Source organism: Macadamia integrifolia, unplaced genomic scaffold (genome assembly GCF_013358625.1).
Source record: "Macadamia integrifolia cultivar HAES 741 unplaced genomic scaffold, SCU_Mint_v3 scaffold319, whole genome shotgun sequence".
NCBI lineage: Eukaryota > Viridiplantae > Streptophyta > Magnoliopsida > Proteales > Proteaceae > Macadamia > Macadamia integrifolia.
The window spans coordinates 293,424-308,285 of NW_024869281.1; the positions used below are offsets into that span (position 1 = coordinate 293,424).

Genomic DNA, 14,862 nt, shown 5'->3' on the forward strand with positions numbered 1-14,862 from the left:
TTATAGAAGGCAGAATAGCAATCAAACTACTTAGGAGCTAGTTTCCTAATAGGACTAGACACTCCTACTACAACTAGGAATTCAAAATAGGACTAGGACTTAACTTTATGACTCCAACATGGAGTAGAACTAACTAACTAATAGTCCATATAGGATTTTACACCCGACCAATGGCCTGATGGGCCTTTATTGAATTAAATAGCAACTAATTAAACTAATGAATTAAATCCCGTTTTTCTACCTTCTACCCATATTTTAGGCCCATTAAAGTGGTCCATTTCAAAGAAAACCCATAGGATCAAAGGCCCAACACATATATAACACAACCCAGGGCTTATTTGCAATAAAGTAAGCCCAAGTGACTTATCTAGATCATGTCATCTCTCTTTTTGATATTTTTCTTATCAATTGGGATGCGTTGTTATTACCTTAGATGAAGATCTATGTTATTTTCTCATGTTTCAAAGTTTCCTTTCTCATCATCTTAGATTAACCAGTAGTAATTTATTCTCCTGTCTCTGTGAATAGTGGGAAGCTAAAGAAGAAGAAGAAGAAGAAGGGTGATAAAAATGAACATATGACCAGTGAGGATGATGGCAGTAAACCCCTTCAACTAAAGGAGCCTTCTCTTGATAACTTGAAAATCAATCCAATTGTCAGTGACGTTCAAGAATTCAGTGCACATCCACGAGACGAAAAGTAGCTTCCCCTCCCCCCCCCCCCCCTCCCCCTTTGCAATATTTATTTTCTCTTACTAGTTTTCCGTTGGCTGCTAGGGATATCTTGAACTATAATAACTGATTCTTTTGTTAATGGGAACAGTGAAAAGCTAAAGAAGCATAAGAAAAAGAAGAGTGCTAAAAAGAAAACCACAACAACTGGGGATGATGTTAGTGAACCTCTTCAATCAAAGGGTCCTTGTCTTGAGAGCGTGGGACATGATCAACAAGTTCATAATGATCAGAAATCAAATGCAGATCTGCAAAATGAGAAGTGAGTACCTTCCTACCCTCCCTATTTCTCTTGATGTGCATGCTCATGTTGTTTCTCTCAGATGCTCTCACAAACATGAATGCCTAATGATCATGGATGAGATAATTCCCTTATAAAAGTTGCAGCTTTCTCTTAGAACTCTTGATTCTTATTCTTTTACATAAATTGGAATGTATTAGTCAGCAGGGCTGTGGTTGATTCTTCACAACAACAACAACAAAGCCTTGTCCCTACTTAATGAGGTTGGCTACATGGATCCAAGCAGTGGTTGATTCTTCATTCCCCCAAAATATTGGGAAGGTGAAAAAGAAAAAGTCAGGCACAGATGAACAAATGTGAATCCAGTGTGTATAATGACAGTAATCTAGTCCCCACGAAGGATCCTCTTGTGGAGAATTTTGTACTTCATCTTCCAGACCAAGAATCAACAGAGGATCCTCTTGTTGAGAATTTTGTGCTTCATCTTCCAGACCATATTCATGAGTCAAAGACAAACCTACCAAATGACTAGTCATAAATTAGTGTATCTCTCTCTCTCTCTCTCTCTCTTTCTCTCTCTCTCTCTCTTTCTCCATTTAAAAAAAAGTAAAGAAAAAAGAAAATCAATATTCCATACAAGCAATGTAAAAATGGGCCTTTATTGTTGACTGGTGAAACAGGATCTGTGCCCATCCCATTTAGTTGGGAAAGGCCGAGTCTATTTCAGTTGCATAGGTTATAGATGTATTAGTGATTGGTACCATGTTGTATTGTAGAGTGGGTTTCGTTTAATATTTCTTATGTTAACTATTGAATTGTAGATACCGAATCTTGAAGCCGTCTCTTAGGAACGTTGATATATTTGATCTCTTGTGCAGGATTCATGGCTTATATGTGGGCAAGGTTGACGATGAAATTGAAATCAGAATCAAGAGGAAGAAAAAGGGAAAAAGCAAGTCGTATGAAAATGATACAACTCCACGTCCAGGTGCTAGCAACGACAATTAAAGGTAAAAAGGGCAATGAAGATCATATTAGAGATTGGAACAGGTCAGTCGTAAACCAAGTAGGGGCATTGCCTTATGAAAAGATGCCCTTCCCTCCAAAAGATGAACTAATTTTCTTTTGCTTTCAATTTTTGTGAAGACTTTATAGGGATTATGATAGTTTTATTACTTCTTTCGGTAAGAAACTTTGTTGTCTTTTATGGCTACACCGTAAAATACTGAACTGGTTTTGCAGAATGCAAAAAACAATTAATTTTTTGTTCTAATTCCGTATACCTGTGCTTCTTTCATGGTTTTAGGAATCGATGGAATTGGTCAATTCAAATTAGTATTGGGGCCTCTATCGAATTGGCCATAAATGCACGTGGAACTTCGTTTTTTTCGGGTCATTTATTCCTTTTAGTCAGTAAAGTAACAGGAAATCAATGAAACTTCTCTCGTAGAAAAATTTACTGGCATTTCAAATAAAATTTCCAAAAAAGCACAGATGTGAAATTTTTTGCTTGTTGCAGATCCCAATTTTTAGGTTGATTAGGGGTTTTAAATCCTAGGCCTTCCTAATTATAAGGTGTTCAGACTTCTGAAAGCAATCTGGAAAGGGGAAAGAAAAAAAGAAAGAGGACTGGGTGGGGGATCATTTGTTGGACCATTGTCCTGATGCTTGACAATTGCATGGTCAATTTGCCCAGTTCAATTGTCCAAATGGTTTGCACAACCACTCATGATTTCCTCATTTGTTAATTTTCAGTGAATTGAGACCTGAGACTACGAACCGCGGCGAGATTCTTGAATCTCTCCCTATGCTTCTAATGATTCTAGTTCTTCACCCTCCCTTGGCCTATGGCGGCTATTGTGGAAAACCAAAATGCCCCCCAGTTTTCATTACTTCATGTGGAAATTACTCCATGATGGGTTGGTTACCAAAGACCGATTCACCAAGTTCTTGTTCTTGGATGCAAGCCGTGTTGTCATTCACAGTGAAATTGATTGGCATCTGCTCATAGCATATCCCTTCTCTAAACGTATTTGGGCAGCAGGCCTTCTAGGCCTTCGTACGGATCATATCCTGGCTCCTCCCTCTTCATGCTCATCTGTCTCCTTCCAATCAGATTCAAGATAAATCTCTTTCCTCACCGGGAGCCTTTTCCAGTACTTTGTATTTTATTTGGCTGGCCCGTCGTAATTAGTGGATACATAACCATTGCCATCCAAATCCACATTGTGTTTTATCGATCCAACATTGCTCGATGGAGTTCGACCTCAATCTTCTGAAAGGTTTCCTTGTGGATTGTTCACCAAATCAACATAAGATCTAACCCCTGCGCCTTCCGTTTCCAAAACCTGAAATTCTAGAATTAACCAGGCCTGGTTGCACAACTCCTTATTTTTTATGGGAGTTTTTGAGTCATGTTGCGTCCAGAACTCGTCACAAGCGCTTTAGATGATCTCCACGAGAAGACAGCCAGGGAAGAGTGCCGAATGGAGTCGATTGGAAACTCTCTGATGACTAAATTGGATCTCCTTTGCAACAGACACTAGAGAATACAAGTGTAAAAAATGTTCAACCCCCTTATCGGAGAGTCTTACCTTGGTATTTATAGGTGATGAATGGATGGAGGCGGTCTGAGAGAGTCCCAATTTGGTAGGTCTTCTAGACGTGGTAGGAAATCTCTTGTGAGAATCCTATTAGGCAAGTACTGCCTTGTTTGGTTGAGAGTCTATGATTGGATGGATCTCTTGGAGATTGCTTTTGTGAGCTTAAAGCCATAAGATTCACTAAGTTGGAGGCGAGGGAATCTCGGGAGGGAGATTCAGCCCTACATTCGGTCGTGACACAGTGGTGCCCTGATCAGCATAGGTATTGAGTTAATGATCTGCTAGTGCCGTTCATATGCTGACCACTAAGGGTGGTTGTAGACACCTAATTTTGCCACCCCCCCCCCTCCGGCGATGATGACACAAGAAGAATAAAAAACTAAATGTTATGGGCTTGGAGAAATTTTGAGCTTAGGATTTGAAATTATCATTTTGCCCCTATAAGCTTTTAAAAGAAAACATTTTCAAAAGTGAAGTTTGACGTGGTGGATTAGTGTTGTTTGTCCCCTTGAATCAGACACTAATCTTTGATGCGAGAATGATGCGAATCGACCCCCAATCCCACCTTTTACTGCATGATTAGGATCATTATTTTACATGTGTTTATGACAGGTTTCCGAGCAGAGATAGCACTCGTGGCTCACATCATTGGACAATGCTCGATACGAGATTTCTAACAACATATTACACGTAGGATTTCGACTGGTAGTTTGAAAGATATGACCTTTAGAAGTTGACCCAAAAATCAATGTTTAGATTTCATTTCAAGCGATCTGGGAGTATCATCATGTGGTACCCAACATCCCTCGTCCAAAAGCACAAATTTTTGCACAAACATCTCTATTTTTCTTAGTCTCACATTAGAAACAAGAGACGCTTGTCCATATTTCTAAGACTATAAATATAAATCATTCCCTCTTCTCAAGGGAAGGAAAAATGTTGAAAAAATGGGAGAAATGATGGCCCCATCAAGGTTTTAATTGACCTCCTCTCCTTAAAACTAAAATTTCTCGAAATCTAACATTTCAATGTGCTAATCATTCCTTGAGATGAGAGATTAGTCCTGATCGATTTGATTCGAATTTGAGGCTTGAAGCTTAAGGGTTATCTCTTCTTTTTTATTTTTTTATTAAAGCTGGATTAGTAGGTAACTTTCTTCTCTTTCTTGATTTAGTGGTAGATTAATACTTATTTAATGTCATGTAGACTTGACTAGTTTAGTGGTTAATCTATTTGGTTTGAGTTGAATTAGTAATTTCAATTTAATTTGGTTTAGTTTGGTTTAATAGGTTCAGTTTAGTTAATTCGATTTAATTTGGTTTAGGTTAATCTATTTGCTTTAATTGGCTCAATTATTTAATTTGGCTTAATAGGTTCAATTAGAAGATTCAATTTAATTTGGTTTAGTAGTGTGTTTTTTTGTTTTTTTTTTTTTTTCAATTGATAATTTTTTTTCTTTCCAAATGTGGTCCATTAGATTAGGATCCCCAATCCATCTCTAACCCTAACATTAATCCCATTCGTATCTCCTTCTCCCTAAAACCAGCCGCCACTCTCCTCCCTTAACTGAAACTACTCTCATCTTCTCTTTCCCTCAACCCTTCTTCTCCATGGCTGAACCTTCTCCACTCCTCTTCTTCTTCTTCTCCTTTACCGAACCAGCAAACATCCCCCTTTCTTTTTCCTCTTCTTTTCCCTTGGCCAAAATTCATCTCTATCCCTTCTTTTGCTCTTCTTCCGCTAATCCAAACTAGAACCAGCCGCTGCCACCACTTTCTCCTTCCTTGGCCAAAACCTGCAGCTTGGCCGAAACCTTCCCTCACTACCCACCTTCTTCTTCACTTCTCTTTGGTTGAAACCGATCAACCCATCTTCTTGTTGGAAACAAGACTTTTCCAACCTAACCCAACATGCACAGCAGAATTTCGGATCAATTCGAGTCGTTTTCCATATCATTAAAACCAAACAAGTATGATAAATAATTCAAAATAATGAGAACAATACTTACAAAGAGTCACAAGCGAAGCTCCTCCTCCATATAATGGTTCTTTCTCAGACCAACAATCTAAGTTTTGAATCCCAAGTGTGCAGCCTGTGCAGTTTACGGAGCTTTCGAAACTTCATAAGTTTCAATTGACTATCTAATAGCCCTTCTCTTTCCTTCAATAGTGCAACTTCTAACTTTTTTTTTTCCTTGTGCAGGAATTAGAGTTCAACACTGGTGTGAAGAAAAGAGAAGAAGAAAGATAAAGAAGTGGAGAGAGAGAGCCAAAAGAGGAGAAGGAGAATGGGATCCCAAAAGTTGAAATCCCATTTTACTCTCCTCCCTTTTATATAATGTGGGGCATTATATTATAATTAAGAAATTTAATTAAATGGGTTTTGGGCTAAGTGTTTTAAATGAAACAACATAATGGGCCATAGCCCAACCCAATTGTTTTAAAATTTAAGTGATACACATGAAGTCATGGGCTTATGTCTATTACAAATATTTCTCATAATATCTTGGAGAATATTTAATAGAATTTTCTCATTTCTTTTCCAAAGTAATGAACAGAGAGGGAAAAAAAAATATTAATATAAACAAATTAACCCATTCCAAGAAAAATCTTGTTCCAATTAAATATAATTAAATCTCATTTTTAATATGAGAGTCCCATTAACAATATGGGAGTCCCATTATCAATGTGCTGTGAATCCCATTATGGTGTGAGTCCCATTATCAATATAGGAGTCTCCTTAACAATATGGCTATGGAAGTCCCATTAACAACTATGTAAACTATAATAATTGATCCTTCTTATTAAGAGTTGATTCAATAGTTTATTGGATTAACATATGCTTTGATTCCATTAAAGGAATTATTACATTCCTAAATTCCATGATCTTGCCCCTAAACAACTAATCAAGCACCAAGTTTGTACAGGGATGGATTGTATACCTTTCATTGACGAGAGATGGATACCAACGGAGTTTAAAGAAGCCATAGATGCCTTTCTAATTGAGATGACTGCAACTTTAGCTTTGAGCCTTTATTGGAGATTGGTTTCTCCCTCCTCACCTTCTCAGCTAAACTCACATAACAATGGGAATGTATGAATTACGTATGGTAGAGGGAGGACCTAAGTCTTCTTATTATATAGACACTCTCTAGCCTCCCATAACGACTAGAGAGATGGGAGGCTGGAGAGTGGAGTATCTCACTCTATCGCAACCACCTACAAGATAGGAGGTGGAGTCTCTCGTGACTTAGTCAAAATATAGTCCATAAAATAATGAGAGATTTAATTAATTAATAATATATTTATGTTAGGGATAAATCTTATGGATAAATCCTACATCTCCACCTTCTTCTCCATTATAATAGATCCCAGTCGCCACTCTCCTCATCTGGTTGAACTCCATCTTCTTCTTCATACTCCTAACTAGATCTGGTTGAACCTAATCCCCAAACCCTTCTTTATTTTCTTTACTTTGGTTGAAACCTATTTCCCCTTTCTCCAACCTTAACACTCTCCACCTCCTCTTGGCCGAAATCCTCTTTCTCTCTCTCCCTTTCTTGGAATGTCTTCTTCTTATTCGTCTTGGTTGGATTGATCTCTTTTTTGCAAGAGATCTCCTTGCCTGCAAGAGGAGTAAGGATCAAGGGAATCGACAATGCTATTGTATCAAACCATACAAGAAGCAGAGGTAGCATTCTTCAGAGAGCTGACATTCAACAAGAAGCAATGGTACAATTACTCAGCCGAGAAATTGGATTACTACCTCTACTGTCACAACATTCTTTTCTTGTTCTGTATCTTCTCTTTGGCTCCTTTGCCACTAGTCTTCATGGAACTGAAGTAATCCAAGAAAATCGATAAGTACAAGATTCAGCCCAAAGTGAGCTCTCTTTCTCCGAAACTTTTAGATTCTACAAAAAAGTTATGCAGATGTTCGTACTCATTATTGGTCGTCTCCCACTAGTCTCTTACCCCATTGTTAAAGGAGTCCACATCCTCCTCTATAGCTAGCGGTGAGGTGCAGTGAGCATCGGACGACTGAGAGCATTTGGGCCCCTGCCCCAAGGGACTTCCAGCCACTCAAATGCTCATTGCATTGGTGCAGTGTCTGCATACGATTTTCACACCCTGTTAAGTTTATTGGTGTCACACCCTGCCTCAAAATAGACCAAGGTATGCGGCACTGGATTCCCAACCCAGTCAGCCTACTGTTTGAATTTTAAAAGTAACTGCAAGTATACGGATCAGTGTAGCTAACGGGTCGAACACAAGGAGAGTAGCCACTTTATTTTGAGCTTCTTTTAGTAATGCAAAAGTGTAACGATAGATTATGGTGATCTACTTCTAACTACGCCCTAACACAAATGCATCTAAAATCGTCCTAACCAACACATCTAGGGAAATTGAAATTGAAATTGCAATAACAATTGAACGACCTAACCATTCACATCTAACCCTAACCATTCATCATCTAGGAATTTAAATATTCACACCACGCAAAAAAAGAAAATAACTGAAAGTAAAAGTGCTGAAAAGTAAATAAGTAAAATAAAAGGGAATAAAGCTAGAGAGAGGCACACAAGTAGGTATCTCTACTTAGCCTGAGGGATGCACCATAAATAATATGAGCTTCACTACTTGACCAGAGAGTACTCTTACAAGGGCTTTTCTACTTGGCTTTAGGGGAAGGGATGCAATATAAATAATAAAAACAAAAGGATGGTTCCATGGCTAGAGAGGGGCAAAGCTAATGCATAATCTAACCATGAACTTTAGGGGAAAGGGAAAGGAATAAAGTAAAGAATGAAATAAAAAACCTAAGTTAAGAAGAAAAGGGTAGTCAGGAGAGGGAATGAAAGGGGGGAGAGAAGACTTATGAGAAGCCTACTTACTTGAACTTGAAAACTTGACTGAGATTTGAAATATTACCAATACTAAAACTAGATTTGGAATAAACCAAATATAAAATTACTAGTACTAGAGAAAATAAATCTGAAAGAGAAACTTGAACTTGAACAGAGATGCTTCAAAGCTTGGATCTTGTCACCTAGTTCTAAACCTTGAACTAGAGAATTAAAATTACAATACCATAAACCATAAACATTAAAGAAAACTTGCGTTCATTAATTAAAACTCTATTACAAAAGTGTTTAACAAAAAAGTAAGAAGAAATAAAAAGAGACTAAAACTAGAGAAGAGAACTAGAGAAAGCGATAAAACCCTAAAAATAGAAATGCGCATAAGAAGAGAAAAAAGAGAGCACAAAAAATAATAATCAGCCATCCTCTCCCCTTCAACATTTTTTATTTATTTATAGAGAAATAGGGAGAGAGACCAACGATTATGGTTTGGGGGGCCCACAATTGTGAGGTGGAGGAGAGAGTGTAGCCCATGATTTTCCTATACTTTTTTCTATTTACTTCCTATTTTTTTTCTCTCTTATTTCCTTCTTTCTCTCTCTCTCTCTCTCTCTCTCTCTCTCTCTCTCTCTTTAAACTTGTGCACAACCCTTGGACGATTTTCTCTACTTGCTTGAAGATTTGAACATCTTTGTTGATGATGTGGAGGAGAGAGACACGATTTGGATAGGATTTCTCTCTTTTTTTTCTTTCCTTTTCTCTCTCTCTTCTTGTGCAAGAAACCACCTTGGCTGACCTTTATTCCTTGCTTGAATCCATTGTGATGAGTAGGAGAGAGAAAATCTTCCAAAAAAAATCCAAAAAATAACAACCAAGAGCTTCGAACTTAAGACCTCCTGGTGAGCAAGGGATTTTGCACACCACAACTCACCAACTACGCTAGGTAGTTGTTGTTATCGAAAATGAATCTTCAATTACTCAAAGGGGTGGTCCATCGATCATTGTTGGCATTTGGAATATTCCTTGTACACTTGGAATAACGGCAAACGGGTTGGTTCTGCATCTCGATTTAGTTTTGATCCATTATTCTTTTTCTGACTCGAAAAGAATAATCACTTGTACATGTGACCAAACGGATGTGCACTTTTTAATTGAACACATCCATATTGCTTAGAATTTCATCCTCTTCGTAATCATAAAAAGAAACATGACCTCTTTATGTGTAAAATTAGAGATATACACCCTATAGTCCTTAAGGTCTTGAAAATATAAAACCTACAAAAAGAGAGTAAAACCCAAGGTAGCTCCATTCTAAATATGTAAAATGCATGTTTTACTACCCTAGATTTCACACATAAATGTGCTCATCAAAATTTCCCCACACTTAGACTTTCCTAGTCCTCGAGCAAAACAAAAAGAAAAAGAATAAAAACAAAAAACCTAACTCACGTTCTTAGGAATCACGGTTGTAGCATGTGCAACAAGCCTTTAAACTCCTAGTGGACGAGTTGCGTCTTATGGGTGTTTGCAGTGAATATACACCCAAAATTCAGAAAAAAAAGAAAATCCCAAACTTGGCTAAAGATAAGGGCCATACCGATCCAGAGCAAAGATAATTTCTCTTACACTTGATCTAGGGACCCCCACGCTTGAATTTTTATTACCCTATATTAATTTCAGGCACAAGCATATTTCTTTAATTTGGAACTCATATTGTCTCTTTCAAAACATCCTTATCTTCAGGCAAGACCACTTGTGAAGTAATAGGGAACCCAGGACTAAGGTGTTGGAGTGTTTTTTTACTAAACATGTTACCAAGGTATTGATGACATTTACACATACTTTCCTGCTGTGTGGTTTTTTTTTTTTTCATAATAACTCCATCCTACTCCACTACTGTTGGCCTGAATGACATGGTGGAGCAAACACTAGACACCCAAGTTACTATGTAGCTTCGCTTTTTTACATATGCCCACATAGACAGTGATACTAGAGTTCTTTCAGAAGTTTCCTCCCTAAGAATTTCAATCAAGACACCACTCTTCCTGAGGCACAATGCCCTGTCTAGTTCTAAGAAAATCAACTCTTACTTTTCATTTATGCCACTTTCCACACTTTATTTAAAATTGTGTATTTGTCAATACATGTAAAATTAAAAATAAGGTCTCGACTCCAAATCAAGAGTATAGAGAACCCACAGACTTACATATGGTCCAACACTGTAAAACAAGGGTTTTTTATTTTTCAAAAGAGAGTCCCATTTCAAGACACAGACTTGTTTCTTTTTTTTCAATAGGGTTTTTATGTGTTTAAGATGGGTATCTTAATAAAAAATTCTTACATTCATATATCAAGCAACCGAATGGTATGATCATTAACCAAAAGCCAAAGTAGGATTTCATCCTTAGCCAGCTCAAAAACAAAAGAAAAAAAGCAAAGAAAAAAAAAATAATTTCTTCCCCTACACTTAAGTCATGCAATGTCCTCAATGCATGAAAAGAATTAAAAGCAAAGACAATGCAAAGGGGTCATACCTGGGTTAAAGTCAATCATCTGTGTAAAAAGGTTCATGGAGATCCATGACCTCTTCACTAGCAGCAGTAAGAAACTCGATGAATGATTTTAAACACTAACCATTAACCTTCGAAATTACCCTTGTTCCTAGATTCAGAATCTCCACAGCCCCATGGCGATATACATTGTGGACAATGAATGGGCCATCCCATAAGGAGTTTATTAGGAAAAAGATGCAATCGAGAGTTGTATAATAAGACCTTATCTGTCACACCACATGTCCAGTAGACCCAACTTACCATTAGCTATACCGGTGGTGTGAATAAGACACGTACCTATCTTACAAACCTACTAGGATCTCTAATTGTAGTACCTTAACATTTCATAATCTCACATCACAAACCAACCAAAAGCACGGGAATCAGAGTATAATAACGGAATCATCAATAAAATGGAGAAATGTCTAATGATAATATAATATCAATAATTTAGTTATTCTATTACAATCATCCATGACTTATAAATAATAAGTTCAAACTTGTACCATCCACAAGTTCGTATCAAAATAACAAAAATACGTCGAACACTTCACGGTGTCATGTATGCATAGAAATCACAAGCACAGTCCTGGCTATGCTCCTCCGATTTTGGCATCCACTAGTCGCTCACTTCATACTTGAGTCTGGAGGAAAGAGAGTCACTAGCCATAGGCACGATTGTACTTACATCATCAGCTAAAAATGGTGTATACATGGGGTGAGCTTTCTAACTCGCTCAGTGAGGGGGAGGGTTCAAGCACATCCAAGCAAAACAATTGCAGTAATAATTTATGATGCATGATAACATAAATTAAACATATAGTCCATGATACTCGTGATGCAATTCATTTATTATATTATCCACCTAACAATACAACTAAGTCTGGTAAATGCTACTATGGCACATTAGGCTATATCCCTCGTCTCAGAACTGCCATCGATTACGCAAGGATACAAACCCTAACTATGAATAGAAGTCTATCGGTCTCCGTATGCGTCCATGGGTCACCCAGTAAATCCCTGATAACCCCTCCTGGATGTTACGGCACTGGTACCAATCATCGACCACACCTGACAAGTTCCCGCCTCCGGCAACAATCATATTGTTTTGCGAGTGTGTCATTCCGGAAAGGCACATCGAACATATCACAATGGGTTATCTAACACCTTAACCCCTGTTGGTAAGGCTTCGTAGCATAAGGAGTGATACCTAACCATATATATGCTACATGCCTTCATAATGATACAATTAGTATGAATTACACGATACTGGTAACACATTGGCTATAAAGTGCAATCCATCTCCAAATACAGTCCTGGGTACATTATATCGGTAATACATTAGTTATAAAGTGTAACCCATGACCGTCTACCTAATCTAGCAAGCATATAATAGTTAAGTATGGATTACGTAACACCGGTACCAATCGTCGACCATGAAGAGTATCCATTTCCAAATATAGTCTTGGAGCATGTGATACCAGTAACACATCGGCCACAAAGTGTTATCCACGACCACAACTAACTCTAATGCATATAATCAATGCATGAATACAACATAAATACGATAATCATGGCACCGGTACCTACTCGGCGACACCAGATTCTGTCTCATACATATAACAAACACACGATGATCACGGTACCAGTACCACCTCGGCCACACCGGATCCTACCATACATCTCTACAATAGTTCATATTAATTCAATAAAAATGTAAATGTGATAGCACACCATCATCATTTGAGCAATTAATAATCATGTATAATCCTACACATGTGAAAAATTTTATAATAATAAAACAATCTCAAAAAATAAAGCAACCATCCCTCACCTTGTTTATGCTCGTGTGTGTTAGGGTTTAAGTATGGCCACCGGTTGATCAACTCAATTCTAACTTTGGGGCATGTGCGTGTCACTGTCCTAGACACAAAGGCAACCGCACATCAATAAGTGTCAAAAACATTGGGTGGGGCCCACATGGGTCACCCCCAAAGGGTATAGACAAGGTCTATCAGTGACAGTAATGTCACCGGAAACACCCATCAGAAACAGACACTTCCCACCGAAAATATCAGTATCATTTCTGGTGGAGGTGGCAGAGAGCTCCTAAGGCTCAAGGGTTCACTGAAAATAGCCCACCGAAAGCAGACTCAGTATTATCGATGGTAGTACAAAACTGCCCATGTGATTTGGGGCTTTTCAGCTTAGGCCCGATCGTTGGGATTTATTCTATAGAGTTTATAGTGGATGTTCCTAACATCATTCTAAGCTAATAAAATCCTGATTCCATAGAGTCCTTTGGGAGATACGTTGATCCTAATTAGTCATTTGGCCAATCATGTTGCTGGAGATCATTGAACTCGGTTTGAGCTCGGTAATGGCACTGGGGACATGAAACATGCATTCCCCAAGCTCAACATAGTTTGTGCACAAAGATTCCATCCAAACCTAGCTTAACCTAGGTCAAAATAAAGAGAGAGACAGAGAGTAGTAAAAGAGATCGTACTTACCTCCGGCAGAGATTCCGGTAACTAGGTGGTAGCAAGCACCAAGGTAAGCCCTTCCCCCTCTTCTTCCTCTTCTTCTTCTTCCTTCCCCTCCTCTTTCTCTCCTGTCCTACGTTGAGCAGAAGTGTGAAATGAGGAAATGAATCCTCATTTCTAACTTATGAGTTAAGTTGGGCCTTAGGGCTTGTTTGGTTGAACTCTATTTGGTCTGATTGGGTTAATCCAATTTCTGGAGCATGAGGACCCAAGTACTTAGGTCCGTAAATTGCCCATCATAAGGAAGGTGTGGAGGATGATTTGGGATCATCTGGGGCTGTTCACGATGAGAGTGGCAGGACCCATACTCATCAAAACCCTAATAGCACCCTGTTTGGTCTAACTAGGTGGCTTCTTTCTGGTGGTCAAGACAACAGACTGTTTTGAATGCTTACTACCAGAAGGCCTCACATGGGTAGTAGCCCTCGACTGTGCTCATAGTCTTCTAGTAATGTTGGTACATGTGGAGATTCATGTGTGGGGAGTCAGGTCACTTACTGTCTGGGATCAAAAGGTACAAATTCCCTCTAGTTGGACTGGCACACAATGTACGAACATGTGGGGTCATCACTTTCTCTTTGAAAATGGGTAGCCGCAAGCCAAAACCCAGTTGTACTCTCGATCTCTGGCCTGAGACCTATCACAACAGTTCAAATTAGACCGGATCAGGGCACGGGTGTAACATTATCACCAATTGCAAAAGATTTACACAGAATGTGCTTATCATGGAGAGTTTTGGTCTTTTCCTTGTAAATCCTAAAACTTTCATAGGCATCATTCCTAAGTTCCTCCAACTCAGATAGTTGGAGCCTATGATGAATTTCTGCATTAGACAAATCAAAATTGAGCTTCTTGATGGCCCAAAAGGCCTTATTCTCCAATTCAACTGGTAAGTGACATGCTTTCCCATACACCAGATGGTAGGGATACTGACCAAGGTTGATCTTGAATGTAGTCTAATGGGCCCACAAGACATCATTGAGCCTAAGGGACCAATCCTTACGGTTGGGATTAACAACTTTCTCTAAGATTTGTTTGATCTGCCTATTAGACACCTCCACTCGGCCACTAGTTTGGGGGTGATAAAGGGTAGATAACTTATGGCTGATCCCATACTTTTTCATTAAGGCCTCAAAAGGCCGATTACAAAAATGAGTACCCCTATCACTAATTGTTGCATATGGTGCACCAAAAGGGAGAAAAAATGTTCTCTTTGAGAAACTGGACCACCACTTTGTGGTCATTGGATTCACAAGGTATGACTTCTATCCATTTAGAAGCATAATCAACGGATAAAAGTATGTACAAATTCTCAAAGGAATTCGGGA

The 14,862-nt window shown here is 38.5% G+C and overlaps 1 protein-coding gene and 1 long non-coding RNA gene across 4 annotated transcripts in view; one reads left to right on the top strand and one right to left on the bottom strand.

Moving 5' to 3' along the window:
* Nucleotides 1-2,245, top strand: part of LOC122067879 (peptidyl-prolyl cis-trans isomerase FKBP43-like) — a 31,500-nt gene extending 29,255 nt beyond the window's left edge. For all 3 annotated transcript variants that reach the window (XM_042631719.1, XM_042631720.1, XM_042631722.1), the window contains exons 9-11: nt 529-699; nt 823-993; nt 1,851-2,245. In XM_042631719.1, coding sequence (XP_042487653.1) covers nt 529-699; nt 823-993; nt 1,851-1,980 — 472 coding nt within the window. In that variant the 3' untranslated portion in view covers nt 1,981-2,245. The remainder of the gene's footprint in view (nt 1-528; nt 700-822; nt 994-1,850) is intronic.
* Nucleotides 2,246-4,961: 2,716 nt separating this feature from the next.
* LOC122067881 lies at nt 4,962-6,037 on the bottom strand. Its single transcript, XR_006136903.1, has 2 exons — nt 5,584-6,037; nt 4,962-5,475 (listed from the first exon to the last, which is right to left on the bottom strand). It is a non-coding gene; the product is annotated as an uncharacterized LOC122067881 (long non-coding RNA).
* Between the last annotated feature and the right edge of the window lie 8,825 nt (nt 6,038-14,862).